The sequence below is a fragment of the Camelina sativa genome, chromosome 20 (genome assembly GCF_030686135.1).
Source record: "Camelina sativa cultivar CO46 ecotype springtype chromosome 20, ASM3068613v1".
Classification (NCBI taxonomy): domain Eukaryota; kingdom Viridiplantae; phylum Streptophyta; class Magnoliopsida; order Brassicales; family Brassicaceae; genus Camelina; species Camelina sativa.
Window position 1 is genome coordinate 341,962 of NC_141899.1, and position 18,781 is coordinate 360,742.

Sequence of the window (18,781 nt, forward strand, 5' to 3'; positions counted from 1 at the left end):
TCTTCTTATTAAAAAACTAAAAGAAACATTTTATAAAAAAACTAATTTGGTCGTGTTTCGCGTATAATAATTAGCTGTATGTATAAATTGACAGCAGATAAATTAGCAAATAATATTTTCATCAAAATCTTTTGCTTTTAGCACAAGAAAGTCAGATACCGAAACGTCTGAAACCGCCTTTGTAATACTCTCTACTACTACTCCACACAACTATATAATACACCTCCTCATTGCATTATACTACTCATCAACAAACAACTAAAAGGGTTTCATAATCATATACAGTATTATTCATTCGTTAAGCTAATTTTCCAATGGATACCAAAATAGGATCGATCGACACGTGTAAGCCAACAACTAGCGACGTCGGAAGTCCACCAAGCAACGCCGTCGCAACAATCCAAGACTGCGCTCCCACCACCGCAACTTCCGAAGCAACTCTTGGACGTCACTTAGCCCGCCGTCTTGTCCAAGCCGGAGTCACTGACATTTTCTCTGTTCCCGGTGATTTCAACCTAACTCTGCTCGACCACCTCATCGCCGAGCCAGAGCTCAAAAACATCGGATGCTGCAACGAGCTTAACGCAGGTTACGCTGCAGATGGTTACGCTCGATCTCGTGGAGTCGGTGCTTGTGTCGTCACCTTCACCGTTGGTGGACTCAGCGTTTTGAACGCCATCGCTGGTGCATACAGTGAGAATCTTCCAGTTATCTGTATCGTCGGAGGTCCCAACTCCAACGATTTTGGCACTAACCGTATTCTTCATCACACCATTGGTTTACCTGACTTCAGCCAAGAGCTTAGGTGTTTCCAAACTGTTACTTGCTATCAGGTAATAACACACACAAAAATCAAATCATATATTTAATCTTTATCATCACAAGATTATATAGCAAGTAAGATTTTGATCATAATGTTTTTGTCAGGCTGTGGTGAACCATTTGGAGGATGCTCATGAACAGATTGATACAGCGATATCAACAGCTCTGAAAGAGAGCAAGCCTGTGTACATTAGCATCAGCTGTAACTTAGCTGCAACTCCTCATCCTACGTTTGCTCGTGATCCTGTCCCTTTTGCCCTAACTCCAAGGTAATATGAGCTATAGCTGTTCAATATATTCTAATCACTTCCAAGATTCAAGCTTAATTACTAATGTATTGATTGATTATTAGGTTGAGCAACAAGATGGGTCTAGAAGCTGCGGTGGAAGCAACATTGGAGTTTCTGAACAAGGCAGTCAAGCCAGTTATGGTTGGTGGTCCCAAGTTACGTGTGGCTAAAGCTAGTGAAGCCTTTGTGGAGCTAGCTGATGCTTCAGGCTACGCCATGGCAGTGATGCCTTCTGCTAAAGGCCTTGTACCAGAGAACCATCCTCATTTCCTTGGCACTTACTGGGGAGCAGTAAGCACACCTTTCTGCAATGAGATTGTCGAATCTGCCGATGCTTACATATTCGCAGGTCCAATCTTCAACGACTACAGCTCCGTTGGTTACTCCCTTCTCCTCAAGAAAGAGAAAGCCATCATTGTGCATCCTGATCGTGTCGTTGTGGGTAATGGTCCTACGTTTGGTTGTGTTCGGATGGCCGATTTCTTCAGGGAGTTGGCTAAGTGGGTGGAGCGTAACGAGACGGCTTATGAGAACTACCATAGGATCTTTGTCCCTGAAGGTAAACCAGCGAAATGCGAACCAAAAGAGCCTCTGAGAGTCAACGCAATGTTTCAACACATTCAGAAGATGCTCTCTAGTGAAACTGCTGTGATTGCTGAAACTGGTGATTCTTGGTTCAATTGCCAGAAACTAAAGCTGCCTAAAGGATGTGGGTACGTATCCAACAAAAAACTACTGAATCTTCTACATTTAACAAAGTGAAAATAAAGGAACAAACTCAAGATTTGAAAAAAAGCTTTGCTCTGTTTTGTAGGTATGAGTTTCAGATGCAGTATGGATCAATTGGTTGGTCTGTTGGTGCAACGCTGGGATACGCACAGGCTGTACCAGAGAAGAGAGTCTTGTCTTTCATCGGAGACGGTAGTTTCCAAGTGACGGCTCAGGACATATCCACTATGATTCGTAACGGACAGAAGTCGATCATCTTCCTGATTAACAACGGTGGCTACACCATTGAAGTGGAGATTCATGATGGTCCTTACAACGTGATCAAGAATTGGAACTACACTGGTCTCGTTGATGCCATTCACAACGGTGAAGGCAAATGCTGGACCAAAAAGGTAATTTCTAATGATCACAGTTGGAAGTTAAAACATATATGAATTTTGGGTGTAAAGTAGTAACATTATGAATGTTGTGTGTTTGGTTAGGTGAGATACGAGGAGGAGTTAGAGGAAGCGATTAAGATAGCGACAACGGAGAAGAAAGATTGTCTTTGTTTCATTGAAGTGATTGTTCACAAAGATGATACGAGCAGAGAGTTGCTTGAGTGGGGATCTCGCGTCTCTGCTGCTAATGGTCGTCCTCCCAATCCTCAGTAGAAGCAAGGCATATAGAGAGAATCTTGAGTGTGGCTCAAGTATCTCTCGTTTCTTAGCAATACAATTGAATCACATTGTTTCCTGTTTTTCTTTCTTAGTTTTATGCTTTCAAGTACCGATTGGTTTTTATATCTTTCCAATTAGTGAACCTGTTGCTTCTCCAATATTTGTGCCTTTTTTTAAAACGTAAAGTCCAAATAATTCCAACAGTTTCAGTCTAAATTATCATAAGACTCAGTTCAGTTAATATACTAACATCTTGACTTATATGCTCTCCTTTACCTAAGGTTGTTACACATACTTTTTCCTCAAATGAACCAACTCAATAACTTATTTACCAGAAAAAACAAAAACCTAAGAAAAGAGCTGATCTTATCTGAACCAAAATCACAACATATTTAACCCGTTAAAGTTAGATTTCCATAAAAAGTATACACTAATTTTTAACCAAAATAGAACGGGTCGTTATAGCTAAGTCTCTGGTCGAGCCACAAGGCGACTGTTTTGGAGTACATGTTCAGGAAACTGAGAACGGCAGCTTCTGACATGAGATTTGAGTTTAGGAATATTTGGGTGTGCGCTTCTACACCGATTGCAACGTAACTCCCCTTTCAGCAGATCTTCGCTCGCCACATTGGCCTTACCTTGGCTCTTGACCTCTTCAAGTACATCAACTGAGTCACGAAAGAACGAGGACGTGAACGAGTTCCAGTGTTTCTTGTTCTTTAAACTATCTGAATCAAAGTCTTGGCTTATAACGTGTAAATGTAGTTGTCGCATCGACGGAACCTGAAAGAAAAAAAAAATCAATGTATGTTAAACATATCAATTTCAATGATTTTGCTAATGAACTCTTAGCTTTAAAGTAAACTCTAAAACCAGCAACAGAAAGTGCAACTCCGAAGTCTAGACTCAAGGGAAACAGAAAATTCATCAGTGCTCAGAACGTTAAGGATGACTTAAGTACCGAGTGATATCCAAGGCGGAAGATAAGAGATGCATCCTCGTTTTGGAATCTATCAACCCATTTCAGACCAACATTGTGCATTTCCTGCAGAAGTTGAAGGTTCTCCTTGCGAACGTCTTCTAGCCCATCTTGAAGTTCCTATCATATATATTTTTTTTTGAAGAAAATGTAAAATTTATTTGACAAAAAAATTTTTACAGCAAATGTGTCGTAAATTTGAAGGTTTTATAAACTAAGAAACAATTTGTAAACAAATAATGTGTTAAGGGCAAGCTGGAATGCCAGGGGAGAGCTTCTTATCCTCTCATCTAGATGCTAACCATAACTCCGTACAACCAACATAGCGACCTATCCTGTCATATATTTATATTTATAGTAATTTCAAATTTTTATGTTCAAACCAAAAAATCAGTTCTTTATTAACAATAAATTTATTTTTATGAATTTTTTACATATTGTATTCACTTACATATTCTATCAAATATTTTGTAACTCTCATATTATAATCATATCCATATTTTAAGGCACTAAATTTTAATTAATTGCAATTATTTATTTGTGTTTATGTTATTCTTTTCACCTCCATAGTATATATAGCATTCTAATGAATGATTAATGACAATAAAAATTGAATAAATAATAAAAGATATTAATATTTAATTATTACATTTTTGTAATTCTTATATACTTTATATAAGATTTCAACATGTGTATATGATATATATATATATAAGATATGATATATATACATAAGATATGATATATATATATATAGATGTGATATTTTTGTTTAAAGATATGATTAAATATTTAACTTTTCTATCATCTAAATTGTTCTTAATTTTTTTTGGGATATTAGTACTACATATATATTATTCCTATATTATGAACATCAAGATGTATAGTTTTATTTTCAATTCTACTTGTCATCCTTAAGATATGTCGCATATTTTGCTTTTATTTTTATTCATTTTAAGATAAATAATTCACATGAAATTATTATGTAAATATATTTAATTTCTGTTCACTTATTAGTATTATTCTAATCATATATCATTTATCATTATATAGTTAATTAACATATATATATATATATATATATATAATATTTTTATATTAATTTATTAAAACCAAATTATTGTTAATTGTAAATATATATTAGTTAGGTTTTGGTCTCACTTATAATGGTATAACTGAATCATTTTTCATATGCTTTTTATATATGACTTCATCAATCATCTCGGAAAAGCGTTTTTAGTTTTCGAATAATCATCTCGAATAATATTTATTTTTATAATGAATCTAAATAATAGATAAGTTTTCTTGCATTTGTTGGACAATGGAAAAACTATTAAAAGAATTAAGAAAGCTATAAAACCATAATTGAAGGAAATTTTTTTATAATTTTGTACAATTTTTGAAAAATATGTATTTAAAAAAATATTTATGTAATATAAACTATTAAATAATCAATTGAAATGAACAAAGAATTCGTCATGTTCGCTAGGGCGGATTGTGAAAGGTCCATTCCCTCAATAGTCGACGGGCTCAAAGTGGACAACAGAAAGATACTTTATGTGGTGTTCAAAAGAAACTTAATTTACAAAATCATGATTGTCCACTTCGCTAGTTACGTATCAGAGCAGTTAAATTACGGCCACTGGTGGTCTTACCGAAATCATCATAGGAATGGCACAAGATTTTGTGGACACCAATAATGTCAATTTATTTCAACCTTATAGTCATTTTGGTAGACAATGTTCGGTGATGATAGATCAGCTGTTCTCAACATATGATCAACTGTTCTCATTTATTACGTCGACCAAACTAGCTCTCTTATCACTTCTTCTAAGAAGCATTTTTGGTTGGATTCTTATTTTAAAGCCGTTATCAATTCTTTGTTTCAAAATTTTTTTTTTGAGGTTGCTCTTTGTCTTGATCATTTATGGCCAAAATCAAAATCAATTTAATTTGACATGTTGTACCGGCCCATTGGGCTTCTTATTACCCTGTGATTGATTTGCCAAAACAACTATTACTTTTTGTCGTTGTAAAATAGATGCTCCTTGTTCTAATGACTACTTTACCGAAGTTAAAATCACAACGACTTTTAGTTCTTACCGATCGAACGAGACTGGTCGACAAAAAACTCGTTTAGACCTCACGAGAAATAGTTATATAAAATTCAATTAATTTCTAATACTATAAACTAAACCAACTCATCAGTTGTATAAGTTGTATAAGTTGATGACTCATCAGTGACCCAACTCAATGAACCAACTCAATAACTTATTATACTCATCAGTGACCCAACTCAATGAACCAACTCAATGAAGTTCATATGCTCTTCAACACATACTTTTTCCTCAAATGAACCAACTCAATAACTTATTTACCAGAAAAAACAAAAACCTAAGAACAGAGCTGATCTTATCTGAACCAAAATCCCAACATATTTAACCCGTTAAAGTTAGATTTCCATAAAAAGTATACACTAATTTTTAACCAAAATAGAACGGGTCGTTATAGCTAAGTCTCTGGTCGAGCCACAAGGCGACTGTTTTGGAGTACATGTTCAGGAAACTGAGAACGGCAGCTTCTGACATGAGATCTGAGTTTAGGAATATTTGGGTGTGCGCTTCTACACCGATTGCAACGTAACTCCCCTTTCAACAGATCTTCGCTCGCCACATTGGCCTTACCTTGGCTCTTGACCTCTTCAAGTACATCAACTGAGTCACGAAAGAACGAGGACGTGAACGAGTTCCAGTGTTTCTTGTTCTTTAAACTATCTGAATCAAAGTCTTGGCTTATAACGTGTAAATGTAGTTGTCGCATCGACGGAACCTGAAAGAAAAAAAAAATCAATGTATGTTAAACATATCAATTTCAATGATTTTGCTAATGAACTCTTAGCTTTAAAGTAAACTCTAAAACCAGCAACAGAAAGTGCAACTCCGAAGTCTAGACTCAAGGGAAACAGAAAATTCATCAGTGCTCAGAACGTTAAGGATGACTTAAGTACCGAGTGATATCCAAGGCGGAAGATAAGAGATGCATCCTCGTTTTGGAATCTATCAACCCATTTCAGACCAACATTGTGCATTTCCTGCAGAAGTTGAAGGTTCTCCTTGCGAACGTCTTCTAGCCCATCTAGACTCTCCTGTCTCGCCAGTACTAGCACGTGTTTCCGAGCCTAAATGGAAAATCTTGTTTTGTCATCTGTCTCATGAAGAAAGATAAGTACTATATTTATATAAATCAGCATCAAGACTTTTTTTACCTTTGGGTACTGGTCGTTTATCACAACGATGTTGTCTGAAAATTCTAGCACGATATTCTCATGTCTCTCTGGGTGCATGGCGATGGTGTGGAGAGCCAATGCCCATGTGCTCCATTCTTTACTCATCTTCTTTCCACTGTCTCTTGTATCCTCCAGAGACCCTGATTCCATATTATTAACTACGGCCTTATCTTGTGATCCTTTGTACTTTTTGTTTCTCTCAGAGTGTTCCTTAATATTCTCACCAGAATCTGACGCAGCTGTTTCATTGCTTCGTTTGGGAAATTTTGATTGATCTTGTACTACTGATAGAAAACCTTCAAACAGGGATGTGTAAGCCTCCCGGAGAGTTTTGCAGCCCTTGGTGTAGTCGTTGTTAAGGTTGTCTGGTCGGTTTGGGTTCATGTTTGGTCCTAGAACATGTATGACATGTGTAATACCTTCTGCATTGTGTAAAGGGCAAGTAGAAGGAAGAGGAACTACCACAGCTTTTCCAGGAAGAAGAGTGTTTGCTCGTACTCTTGTGGCAGTCTCGAGATCTGGACCAGAAGCTTTGAATATTGCTGCATTCACACCCCCACCTCCAGGTTTAAGCCGCCTGAACATAGCTCACAAAATTAGCTACTAATGGAAGATGTATCCTCCTAATCTTACTCAATAAGTTGGTGCATTTTACTGAAGAGCAAGAAACTAATAGATGCTTAGTGCTTACCAATTAGTAGCATTAGCTATAACATTGCAGTGTAGACCACCTTCAGAACGAAGCTTAGTAATGTCCCCGACAAATGTGAAGAAACTCGCTGAGTCAATGTTCTTTTGAGAAGCCTTAGCTTTGACAAGAGACAGAATCTTTGACCCGTGGCTCAAGTCCACCAAGACAAGACGTGCAGTCCCAACTTTGGGTAAGAATTCCTCTGCTTTCTCGACAATGATATCAGAAGCCTTTTCAAGATCAAACTGAAAATCCGCAGTTGAAATTGATGGGAATGCCAGTGTATGTACAATATCAGCAGAACCAAGCTTAGCTGGCGAAACTCGGAAATTTTCTGTCTTTTCATTAGCTTTGCGCATTGCGTTAGTAGCTTCATTAGAAGATGATGAACCAGGAAGAGCATTGACTTTTTTAAAGAACTTCATTATACCAGGTTGGCTTTTAGTGTCTGATTTCTTCTCGCCAAAACAGCCAGAAGGAAGCGTATCCATTAGACCAAGCTTGCTGTAAGTGTTAACAGCATTCTCAACATCTGCATCGTTGTAACAAAACATAACCCGAGAAAACCCTTCATTCACTTTGGGTAGTTCCTTACTCTGAAGCATCCTATTCACAACAGCTGCAGCTCTACCGCCTTGTAGATTCCCTTCATGAACGGTTCTTTTGACTGATCTAGAAATACAAACCTGAGCAGGAAGCTCCAGAACCACTGCATGGACTTCAATGCCAGAACCACCAAGCTTAACAAACTCAGAGCGCTGCTCTCTGTCAAGATTACATCTGTCTATAAAAACGCTCTTGCCTTCCTTAAGGGAACTTATTGCCATCTTTAAACACTGAGCCTTTGTTCCAGCTTTGCCATTGTTAATAATGTCCTGAAGTAAGTTAAACAAAACGAAATCTAAGGAATTTTCGCAAATTTAGTCACGTTGAGGAATTTCATCAGTCAGCTTGTGTGCATTAAAAAAAAAAAAAAGAGAAACCTGGCAGATGCGATACCAAGGGCGGAGAGAGGAACGCATCACGGTGTCACAAAACGTCGATTTGCCGCTTCCTGGCGGACCAATCAGAAGCACCACTATCTGCTTCGTCTTCTCTGTTTCAATTTTAGCCATTATCGTTGTAAAACTCATCAGAATAAACAATAGAGATGTTAAAAGGAGAAATTGATTCAGGAAAGGTTTGATGTTTTTACCAGAGTCTTCCATTGGCAGTTCCTGAGTTCTCTCGTTGACCGGAGAAACAGTCTCCTCTCTGTTTCTCCGACTTTACAATTGCAGCGGAGCCTCGTCGTAGTGTGTTTGGAGTACGTGGCGTCTCTGCGTAATGAAAACGACGTGTTGTTTCCCAATTTCCCAAATTTAATCGCAACTTCTTGTTGTTTAATTATTTAATTTGTATATATAAAACGACGTGTTGTTGTGTGTGCTAATATTTGGTCGACACGTCGTGTGGTAAAAGACGTTTACTTGGACACAAGTTACTCGGTAAAATTGGCAACAAAAAAAACTCAATTAATTTTGATGAAAACACCCAATAACGTACTAGGTTAAATAATTAATTAGTCTCATTCACATATTTATAGTGAAATCTTCAAATATTTAGAATTTAAATGCATGTAAACCTTAAACTAAGTTACTAAAGATTGCGACAATTAGGAAAGCGGTAAAATACTGTAATGTAATCACATGACTAAGATGAGCCACGTTCTTGCTCATAATCAACCGGACCAAACCACGGCGAATACTCCGAGTCCATAACCGTATGTGGCATGCCTTGTGAGTACGTCTCGTTTACATGGGTACAGCCTTCATCATAACCAAAGAGTGTTGGTTCGTATTCTCCGGTGGCGGGAGAGTAAGTACAAGACGACGTGGTTTCGTGGTCGTTTAAGAAGACAAGCACGTTTTGGTGAAATCAGATCTGAGCTTTCAGGAACTTGACGTATCTAATGGCTTCGTCAAGCATAGAGACAGTGTCCATCTTCGCACCACCAGGAACCATGCTTTGTAGAACTTTGAAACGGTCGCTGATTCTGTGCCGTCTCTCACGGGCCGCAACGCTCTGAGGATCCGTCGATAACATGGACGTTGACCTTGACCGTTTTGTGCATCCGGTGTCGCTCTTGTGACCATGGAAAGGGGAAGAGGATGTGGAAGTGGTGGATGATGAATTAGGGTTTTGGCTACGAAGATTAGAATGGTCCATTTGTGATTGTTGTGGTTTATAATTGTTACGTAGTATGCGTATATATATAGTTATAGAAACTGATTTAGTGCTAACGTTGGTTAATTGTCTCGCGGGTCCATTGATTGTGAATTGATTGTGATGTGTTCTTGTGTATTATATAAAAAGAAAGGATGTATAGACAGGCATTTAAAAAGTTCAACATCTGCTCAGGTGTATGATATATATATTATATATATATATGTGATATTTTTGTTTTAAAATATGATGAAATATTTAACTTTTCTATCATCTAAATTTTTTTTTTTTTTTTTTGGAATATTAGTATTATATATATATATATATTATTCCTATGTTATGAACATTAAGATGTATAATTTTATTTTCAATTATATTTGTCATCCTTAAGATATGTCGCATATTTTATATTTTGTTTTATTTATTTATTTTAAGATAAATAATTCACATGACATTATTATGTAACTACTTTTTAATTTATGTTCATTTATTAATATTATTCTAATCATATATCATTTATCAGTATATAGTTAATTAACATATATATATAATATATTTATATTAATTTATTAAAACCATATTATTGTGAATTGTAAATATATATAAGTTAGGTTTTTGTCTCACTTATACTGGTATAATTAAATCATTTTTCATATGATTTTTATATATGACTTCATCAATTATCTCGGAAAAGCGTATATAATTTTCGATTAATCATCTCGAATAATATTTATTTTTATAATGAATCTAAGTAATAGGTAAGTTTTCTTGCATTTGTTGGATAGTGGAAAAATGATTGAAGGAACTAAGTAAGCTATAAAACCATAATTGAAGGAAAAATTTTTATAATTTCTGTACATGTTTTGAAAAATATGTATTTAAAAGAATATTTATGTAATATAAACTATTAAATAATCAATTTATTCAATAATTTACTAAAATATCTTAAAAATATCTAATTATATTTTGTTATATTAATTTCAAACTCACGCAACGCCTGGGATATTATATAGTAGTAATAATACATATAAGTGATTGGTGATCATTATAAGAAGTTAATTCATTTTTGAAAAATAAATAAATAAATAAATTATTATTCACTTATTATAAATAAATAAATAAATTATAAATGAAACGCTCACAGAAACAGGAAGCGGAGGCTCCCGTAGGTGGAATCATAATTATATCAAATGATGCATTTTTTTCAGATGAGCTTGCCAACGATTTAGAAAAAAATAAACGACGATTTAATGTTTTCTGGCAAATACCTCGAGATTTATCTAGAATTCCAATGTATGGGGCTAAGCCGTGATCCATTTTAGCATTGGCTTATTATAGTATTGCAACAGTGGTGGAGTTAGTATTCCTGTCTAGGAACACAAGACTCTATCTGGCTGAGGTGATCTTTGGTGACTTTTTTGACCAATGATGGTCACGTTGGTTGTGCAAAGCTGGCCAATATATTCTCCACTGAATTAGCCATTGAGACTGCAGATGACAACAAGAGATCACAAGGCTATGACTTTCTTATATTCAATTCCAATTTGTAAAGTTTAGATATTATGGAGTATTAATTTATTAATACTTCAATAATATCGTAAATTAATAATCATGTAAAAAAAGATTTTGAACCAACAAAATTTATTAATTTATAGTATTTACTAATTTAAAGAGTATTAGTTTTGACATGTCTGAAGGTTATGGTTTTCTCATATTCAGTTCCAATATTCAATTCCAATATGTATAGTTTAGATGTTATGCGCATAGTTTATCTAACATGATAATTTTTCAACAGCCCTTGTTGAAGGCCGATTCGAAGACTTTACTCATTGCAACCGTTGCGTCCCACTCCTTTACGGCTAAGGAGTCGATCATGACCCTCCAATTCGCTGAAAATGTGAAGGGAATACGGGTCGGAGTCCCTAGGCAACGCTTTTTTCAAGGCTAATTCAAACAGTCTCGTCTAATTTTCATGTAGTTAATGAATCAACAAATACAAGTTGGTATTTTGAGATCTTGATTGCATATAGTATAAATGTTGAAATTGCTGTATATAATTGCGTAAGGAATTACACAACTATTAGAATTTATACACGAGTTATACATCTGTATACAGTTATACACCAACTCATCATCAACTCTTCGCTTAGGCGGCTACTGTCGCTAGCTCTTCTTGCATTCGTCTTGGCACTTTCAATCGAATCGGAAGTTAGGATGTTATTGTCAATGTTCTTTTTCTTCGTCTCCTTACTTCTTCATGACGATTGTTGATTCTATAAGGGATACCAAACTAGCTCTCTTATCCGTTCTTCATCTAAGAAGCATTTTTGGTTGGCTTCTTATTTTAAGAGTACATTGATTTACACAACATAGAAGATTAATTGACTTTGATGGATGTATATATAACAAATTTTCTCTAATATTTTCGGGATACACGTCAAACATATATGTGTGTGATGTCATTTTCTAAACAAAAAAAAAGTAATGATGCATGGCATTATTATACTTTAGTACGATGCAAATCTAATTAGACAACTCCATATAGTTATCTAAACACTAGCACACAAATTGATCCAAATCTGTCTTTTTAAACATCGGGAGATCACGAGATTCTATTTGCAGTATACTAATTGTAAGTTGTAACATTTGAAAAAGAAAAAGAAGTATCTAAAAAATATGGAAGAGCACGTGAGGCTCCGGGTTTCACGTAGTAGTAGTGGGGTTTGGTGAAAACATTGGGCTGAAGTGCAGACGAAAAACAAAACCCTAATCATTTTCTTACAACTCAAACTCTACGTACTGTCTTCTCAAACAACTACCTTCATTGCACATTACCCACGTTTATGTACAGTAGATGTCCCAGTCCATTGATATGTCTTCGTTCTTCTCTCATAGTTCAATACAAATTCTATAATTGATTCACTAAAAAGTATAAACTATATCTATATATGAAGTAGGATTGCAAATTTGTCCTTTTAAATAAAACAAAGTTAGAAAAATAGGAAATATGATTTGAAAAGACCGGATAGCAATAACTATGCTGGAAAGACGCATGAGCTTGAAATAGTAACAGATATTCAAGGATTTGGTCATTATATTCTTTCTTCATATTATATATATTCGCCATTCTTTTATTAATTGTAGAAAGCAAAGCAATAGTATGAAATTTCAAACAATGATTTCTTAAGTTGTATTTAAAAGAAACAACTAATAATCAATACAGGTTTAATTGAGAGATAGGTAAAGTGGTAAACTGTCATCTCAGCTGTTGAGTGAACGAGACGTTAGTTTTACGTGAGATAACAAAAAATCGGACTTATTCTTTTTCTTCAATTATTTTCCTCAAATCGCCTATTTAACGTAACTAACCCCAGTTGCTAGTTCCTACGAAAGAACGAATAATAGATAATTAAACAAAAGAAAGCATAAACATACGATTTGAACAAGTGTAAAATGCTAACGATTTTAAATTACTGTGTAGTGTAAACTTTAAACACTGAATCTTAGAGATAAATGTGTAGAAAAATAACAGATGAAATAGGAACTCGAGAGAAAAAAATCTTATGTTATACATGCATATATAGTGTAATTAAGTTATTTTTGGCCTAAACAGTGTTATGATCTCAAAACTAATTAGTTTGAATTATCAAATGTTTTAAATTTAATGGATGGTTATAGACCTATCTTGCCAAACTAAATCCACGTAGCTAAGGAGAAAAAGTTAATAAATTAATAAAGGTGTAGACGTGTAGTAGTAGTTACATAAGTAAATAAATGTGAAAGCGAAGTTTTGGATTTTGGTGATGGTGATGGACTCATGTTACTGTCTGCATTTATTTTGGTACACCTTTCCAGCCGCATGGTGACTCAGACACAGTAAAATTAGAAGATGTTCTCTGTGCACACGCGATTAGTTTTGTATGTATATTTTATTATATATTAGATATTGTGTGACATGGTGTAAACTGATTCATCACGGAGTTGAAAAAGAAAAATACATACGCACATCCATCCCATTAATTTGTGAACATCTAAAAAATCATTATAGTAATTAGGTGGAAAACAAAAAAAAGTTAAGGCCCTCTAGAGCCCAATATGGTGTTGTGCCAGAAGTCGTCTCGCAAACGCACCACGGTGTAATCTACAACCTACACGTCTCCTCCAGACCCTTTCCATAATACCAATTATGCCACGAGACATTCATGTCGGCGAAGTGTCATTGTACTTTGTACACGTAGAGATCCATTTAAATCAGTAATATAAACAACACGATGAGATATTTGTAAGTAAGGATTAGTATAAAAGAAAGAGAGATATAAAACCAATAAATCATCAAGTTTATCAAAAAGAAAGGAAGAAAATAAAAAATGTCGAGTGATGAGTTCAGGCTGGTTTCGCCGACGATAGATAATGATGGGAAGCTGCCGAGAAAGTATACGAAGGGAGGTCAAGGTGTTAAGAAGGATATCTCTCCTCCTCTTGAATGGTATATAACTATATAATCGCAGTTTATATATATATATATTTTTAATTTATGACTTTGTTACCATATACGATGGTGATTCAATGATGAATTATAACGCTCTATGCAAGATTATTAATGTTTACGTAAAACCATGGAAAAAAAAAACTATAGTTATAAGAAAAAGAATTTATTTATTTAATCAGTTAATCAGTTATCATAAAAGGCTTCGTAGTTTGGTTTCATTTTTTTTGGTCAACTCATTCTTCATTATATTGTCAACATGAATTATCGACTGTAGGCCATGTGACGTATCTTAGTCTAAAACAACATTTCAAAATGATTTCGTGGGTTATGTAGGTACAACGTTCCAGAAGGTACGAAATCACTAGCCTTGGTGGTGGAGGACATAGATGCGCCAGATCCTAGTGGACCGCTAGTCCCATGGACGATATGGGTAGTTGTTGACATACCGCCGGAGATGAAAGGTATTCCGGAAGCATTTTCCGGCAAGGAGGAGCAGACCGCTGGTATCCGGGAAGGGAATAATGACCACAAGATTCCGGGATGGCGTGGTCCCCTCATGCCTAGTCACGATCACCGTTACCAGTTCAAGCTCTTGGCTCTCGATGATAAACCAAATCTTGGTCATACGGTAACTATAAAACAACGTCGTTTGGCTTTTATTTATTTATCAAGTTTGTTTATGATATATATGTAGTAATTACTTTATGAAGAGTTGGTTTGATAAATGTCATATGGGTGGCTCAGGTGACGAAAGAGAGATTGCTCGATGCGATTGAAGGACACGTGCTGGGAGAAGCAATCTTCACGTGTATGGCCTAAACACTTGACGGGAAATAAAATAATATCATATCATATGCGAATGTATTAGTTGGACTAAGAATTTTATTTCATGGCCAAGAAAATAAAATTTGTTTGACATCGCAAACTCGAAGCCTAATATTATTATTATCCAAAAGGCCGAGAAAGGTATTATAAGTTCGACATAACTCGTAAATACTAGTGTTATTTGTTAACTGTTGAATATTATTGTTACTAATAAAAATCTAGATAGATAAAATATCAAATCATCTCTCCACAAATGAAAGCGTATGAGAGAGTACCCAAATTAATAAACTTTTGTCACCTTCGGCGTGTCACAGCCGCTCGACTGTCAATTCCGATACGGTCTGCGTACATTGGGAGACGAATGATCTCTCTTATTTCTTGAAGCAGCACTTCCTCTGTGATGTTGTCGGTTATATTTACTTTTTATCACCTATTTTTATACAGATAAACAAAACATATCAGCATTATCAGTGCTATACTTATTCTACATTTCTTATTTTCTTAGCTAATTTTATTACTAATTATAGAGTTATTAGGTTATTCTATAAATTTTCTGTTGATCTTTATATACAAGAATAAGATCATTAAATATACCGACCTTACGAGCGGTCTCAATATCGTTTGGTGTAGGTTTATCCATTCTGATCCGCATGTAAACCCAAACTTGATTCTCTGAATCCCACCTACACTCTAAAATCTTTCTGGAGTAAGTGGCCGGGTTCGAGTCATCATCTCTAAACTCAACCGAATAGCCTTCCATGAGCTTTTTCTTTCCTTTTTCGTGCAAGAAGAGCATTCTTCGCCCATCAGTCTCATCCATCTCGAACAGAAAGTCAAGTGAGTTCATTTCCGCATATTTCCACTTCAGAAGACCTTCATGGGTTCGGGGAACGTAGGGGTCGTCCCGACGCTGTTATTAGTCCACAAAACCCAATATATATATGTCAGGAAACAAGACACCTAAAATGAAAAATATAAACATATATCCCTTGGTTACCTGAAATATTAGGCCATCTGATTCATGCGAAAGCGAAGGAATGGTAACCTTCAAAAGCTTCTCAACAGTAGAGAGTAACCAAAAACCCTTCATTCGAACCTGCAGGGTAACAACAAACAAAGTTTTAACCAAAAAAAACTTTTACAAGTGAAAAGGATAATATATATATATATATGGAATGAGACAGAACATGAAACTCACTCCAAAAGGCTCCAGGTCGTATCTGTAACAATTTCTACTTATCCCCCTCTCACCATCTCGGGGTGCGATCACTTCTTTCATGAGCATGTTCCATCTTTCACAGAAAGTCCGCTGTGGTTCATTTTTAAAATTATCAGTTGAGGTTTTTCTTTAGTATCTATAATACCCGACAATAATATTGAAATAGATATAACACGTACGGGAACCAAAACCAAAGCATGTTGATGTAATAATTATAGTACCAACCTTCACGACTGATTCGCCGTTGAGTGCTGCCAGATCGTATACGAGGTACCTCCTCCTTGCCTGGCCTTCTTGATCACCCTTTGGATTATCAATAATCATCTCTCCATCAAGCAAAGTGTAATGATGCACTTTATCAGAAATTCCCTGCCACCAAAAACCAAAAAAGGTCAGAGAAAAATATTCAAAAATATAGCTAAGTTATCTGACACAATTAAAAGGCCTCTAATTAAGCATGCAATGACAGAAAATTACTCACTTCACTTGAGTGCTTACGGGGAAAACGCATCTGTACCCTCCGAAAATTAAAGCTCCTATCTATCAGGTAGCACCCATCTATAGTTAAGAGCATCATATAACGTGTTCCATCTGCCTTCCATGTCGCATAATAGTAACGCTGCCTCAAAAATTGTAAACTCTCTCTGCGTGTGGAAAAGTTAAAGCATCAAGACTCGAGATTTAGCTACATTGAGAAACATTGTATCTCCACTTTCTTTGTACGCAATATGGAAAGTAAAGAGCAAACAAACCTGTCTAAAGATACAGGGTGCGAACCTGGGAATTGCGTAAATCCTTTTTTCTGGATCATCGAAAAATTTAATCTAGTTAATTAACGGTTAAGAGATCACTGAAGCTTACATTACTACTGCTATTCATTAGTCTCAAGTCTCAACAAACGTTTAGCATGCTTGTAATGAACCAGACATATGCAGGCAAAAAGAAATAGGCTCAAATTCATACCCCAATAATTTTCTTAAGTTCTTCTTCCTCTGTATAAAGCATCTTATAACAGAACTGTCGGTAAGCATCCGCTTGACAATCGGGTATTTCATCACCTAAAATGTCATCATTTGACATCTTCACATATTCCTGATCGATTTCCTGAAACAACAAAACAGTAAAACAGTAAAAGAAAGACAAGATCCACACACCCATCAATAATATGCACCCAAAGATAATTGTAAGAACGGATTAAAATCATTAAGAGCACATCTTAAGCTTAAAAATGCATGCATGCATATTTCTGTAACTGTGTGTTAATTGTTAAACTTCAGAGCTCAAATAAGCACACCACGCTTACCTGAACAGTGCCAGGCGGAGCCTCACCATCATCATCATCATCTTGAACAGCTTATTTTGTCAGTGAAGAAGAGAAGAGAACTTATGAAACAAGTACCTCGTTGACGAAGTTGTTTACAGAAACGTTATCTGGCACAGCATCACGACCCCTGCAGGCAATCTACAACAAGAAAAATAAGATAAAGCGATCAGCTAATTATGCTGGTGCAAATGATGCAAGCGATAAAAACAAAATATAATCGATGAATCACCTTAACATGCTTGATGCCATCCTTCTTTAATTCTAATGTAGGATAGTAACGAGTAGTATTAGTAAGATCAATCACTAGACCAAGCTGAAAAAAAGAAACCATGACTTTAGGGAGGTTCATAGCAAAGGGAAAAGAAACAAAAGATTGATACATGTTAAAGGGAAACAAAAACAAAAACATACCTTTCGTCCATTAATTCTCTGGTTACGGACCACCTGTTTAAAAGAGTATCTTTTGCCAGGAGGAACATGTTCGTTGTAAGATTCACTAAGGGGAACCTTTGAAGGAATAATGCATCCTATCTCCAGACCAAACCCAGGACAATCTAGCCAACCTTTATTACAAAAAAAAAAAACCATACTTAATGAAACCAATGAACCTAGTATTAACGTCGTTTGAGGAAGTAACAGAAGCTGTAATAATGAAAACACCTTGAGGGATCTTGGTTTGGTCATAGACTCTAGTATCTCTGTTGTGATAAGACTGATCACGGAAGACAGGCTGAGAGTTTCGGGTTGGCCTGTCAAATCTCATTCGTTTCCTTCGTTCTTCCCGCTCCTATGATCACACACCAAAAGATAACTTAATATATGATATCATCCAGTTAGTATTAACTAACTAGTCTTGATTTCATATTGTAATTAACTAATTAGTCTCTGGTTGATTAATATGATATCATCCAGTTAGTATTGATTTCATATTGTAATTAACTAAGTAGTCTCTGATTATGGATATTTCCGTGTTGAAGAATGTAGAAAATCAATCAATGATGTGCGGTACCCGTCTTGCGATCTCAACTGCAGATTCTATTCGGTCTTCAAGACGTCTCTTATTAAAAGGATCATCGTCTTCTTCGGGCCTGGGTGAAGCATTTAGGTACATCGCAGCTATGATTCAGGAAAGTAGTCAATTCGATCGGTAGAAAGATGATTTTTCAAAGAAAATCCTGTTTTATTTACTCGCAGATTGCTGGCTGTCTCGGTGGATCAGTGTGGCCACAAGGCCCATTTAGAAAAGAAGGTGTGGCCCATGTA

The 18,781-nt window shown here is 35.6% G+C and overlaps 4 protein-coding genes and 1 pseudogene across 5 annotated transcripts; 2 read left to right on the forward strand and 3 right to left on the reverse strand.

The window, feature by feature from the left end:
* Window positions 1–242: 242 nt before the first annotated feature.
* Window positions 243–2,658, forward strand: LOC104768331 (pyruvate decarboxylase 4-like). The gene is made up of 5 exons (XM_087506019.1): window positions 243–833; window positions 928–1,091; window positions 1,175–1,825; window positions 1,927–2,233; window positions 2,324–2,658. The coding sequence occupies exons 1-5, from the start codon at window positions 315–317 to the stop codon at window positions 2,492–2,494; spliced, it is 1,812 nt and encodes a 603-aa protein (XP_087362145.1). The 5' UTR covers window positions 243–314; the 3' UTR covers window positions 2,495–2,658.
* Window positions 2,659–2,866: 208 nt separating this feature from the next.
* LOC104768332 (transcription factor bHLH140) lies at window positions 2,867–9,003 on the reverse strand. Of its 2 annotated transcripts, none has more exons than XM_087506020.1 (6): window positions 8,652–8,722; window positions 8,440–8,552; window positions 7,457–8,331; window positions 6,745–7,342; window positions 6,487–6,657; window positions 2,867–3,283 (listed from the first exon to the last, which is right to left on the reverse strand). In XM_087506020.1, exons 1-6 carry the CDS (start codon window positions 8,662–8,664, stop codon window positions 2,966–2,968), a joined length of 2,088 nt encoding a protein of 695 aa, XP_087362146.1. In that variant the 5' UTR covers window positions 8,665–8,722; the 3' UTR covers window positions 2,867–2,965. The 2 variants fall into 2 exon arrangements, with proteins under 2 accessions (XP_087362146.1, XP_010490577.2); XM_010492275.3 differs by lacking the exon at window positions 2,867–3,283 and adding an exon at window positions 5,821–6,308 and having other exon boundaries at window positions 8,652–9,003.
* On the reverse strand, window positions 9,001–9,664 carry LOC104772084 (transcription factor bHLH140 pseudogene; annotated as a pseudogene).
* A 3,964-nt stretch (window positions 9,665–13,628) lies between these two features.
* Window positions 13,629–15,075, forward strand: LOC104768334 (uncharacterized). The gene is made up of 3 exons (XM_010492279.3): window positions 13,629–14,147; window positions 14,484–14,778; window positions 14,895–15,075. The coding sequence occupies exons 1-3, from the start codon at window positions 14,029–14,031 to the stop codon at window positions 14,967–14,969; spliced, it is 489 nt and encodes a 162-aa protein (XP_010490581.1). The 5' UTR covers window positions 13,629–14,028; the 3' UTR covers window positions 14,970–15,075.
* Window positions 15,076–15,133: 58 nt separating this feature from the next.
* LOC104772085 (uncharacterized) lies at window positions 15,134–18,755 on the reverse strand. The gene is made up of 14 exons (XM_087505719.1): window positions 18,528–18,755; window positions 18,179–18,305; window positions 17,930–18,081; window positions 17,748–17,831; window positions 17,588–17,656; window positions 17,498–17,545; window positions 17,158–17,298; window positions 16,947–16,996; window positions 16,676–16,838; window positions 16,420–16,563; window positions 16,174–16,284; window positions 15,973–16,071; window positions 15,574–15,885; window positions 15,134–15,405 (listed from the first exon to the last, which is right to left on the reverse strand). The coding sequence occupies exons 1-14, from the start codon at window positions 18,627–18,629 to the stop codon at window positions 15,301–15,303; spliced, it is 1,707 nt and encodes a 568-aa protein (XP_087361845.1). The 5' UTR covers window positions 18,630–18,755; the 3' UTR covers window positions 15,134–15,300.
* Between the last annotated feature and the right edge of the window lie 26 nt (window positions 18,756–18,781).

Coding starts and splice junctions, on each gene's coding strand:
- LOC104768331 (XM_087506019.1), top strand. CDS start 315: ATGGATACCAAAATAGGATCGATCGACACGTGTAAGCCAACAACTAGC. Junction 834..927: donor AAACTGTTACTTGCTATCAG/GTAATAACACAC, acceptor TGTTTTTGTCAG/GCTGTGGTGAACCATTTGGA. Junction 1,826..1,926: donor AAGCTGCCTAAAGGATGTGG/GTACGTATCCAA, acceptor TCTGTTTTGTAG/GTATGAGTTTCAGATGCAGT.
- LOC104768332 (XM_087506020.1), bottom strand. Junction 8,332..8,439: donor CTTGGTATCGCATCTGCCAG/GTTTCTCTTTTT, acceptor AACTTACTTCAG/GACATTATTAACAATGGCAA. Junction 3,284..6,486: donor TCCGCCTTGGATATCACTCG/GTACTTAAGTCA, acceptor TTTTTCTTTCAG/GTTCCGTCGATGCGACAACT.
- LOC104768334 (XM_010492279.3), top strand. CDS start 14,029: ATGTCGAGTGATGAGTTCAGGCTGGTTTCGCCGACGATAGATAATGAT. Junction 14,148..14,483: donor ATCTCTCCTCCTCTTGAATG/GTATATAACTAT, acceptor TGGGTTATGTAG/GTACAACGTTCCAGAAGGTA. Junction 14,779..14,894: donor AACCAAATCTTGGTCATACG/GTAACTATAAAA, acceptor TGGGTGGCTCAG/GTGACGAAAGAGAGATTGCT.
- LOC104772085 (XM_087505719.1), bottom strand. CDS start 18,629: ATGTACCTAAATGCTTCACCCAGGCCCGAAGAAGACGATGATCCTTTT. Junction 17,657..17,747: donor ATGGCATCAAGCATGTTAAG/GTGATTCATCGA, acceptor TTCTTGTTGTAG/ATTGCCTGCAGGGGTCGTGA. Junction 15,886..15,972: donor CAGATGGCCTAATATTTCAG/GTAACCAAGGGA, acceptor GACTAATAACAG/CGTCGGGACGACCCCTACGT.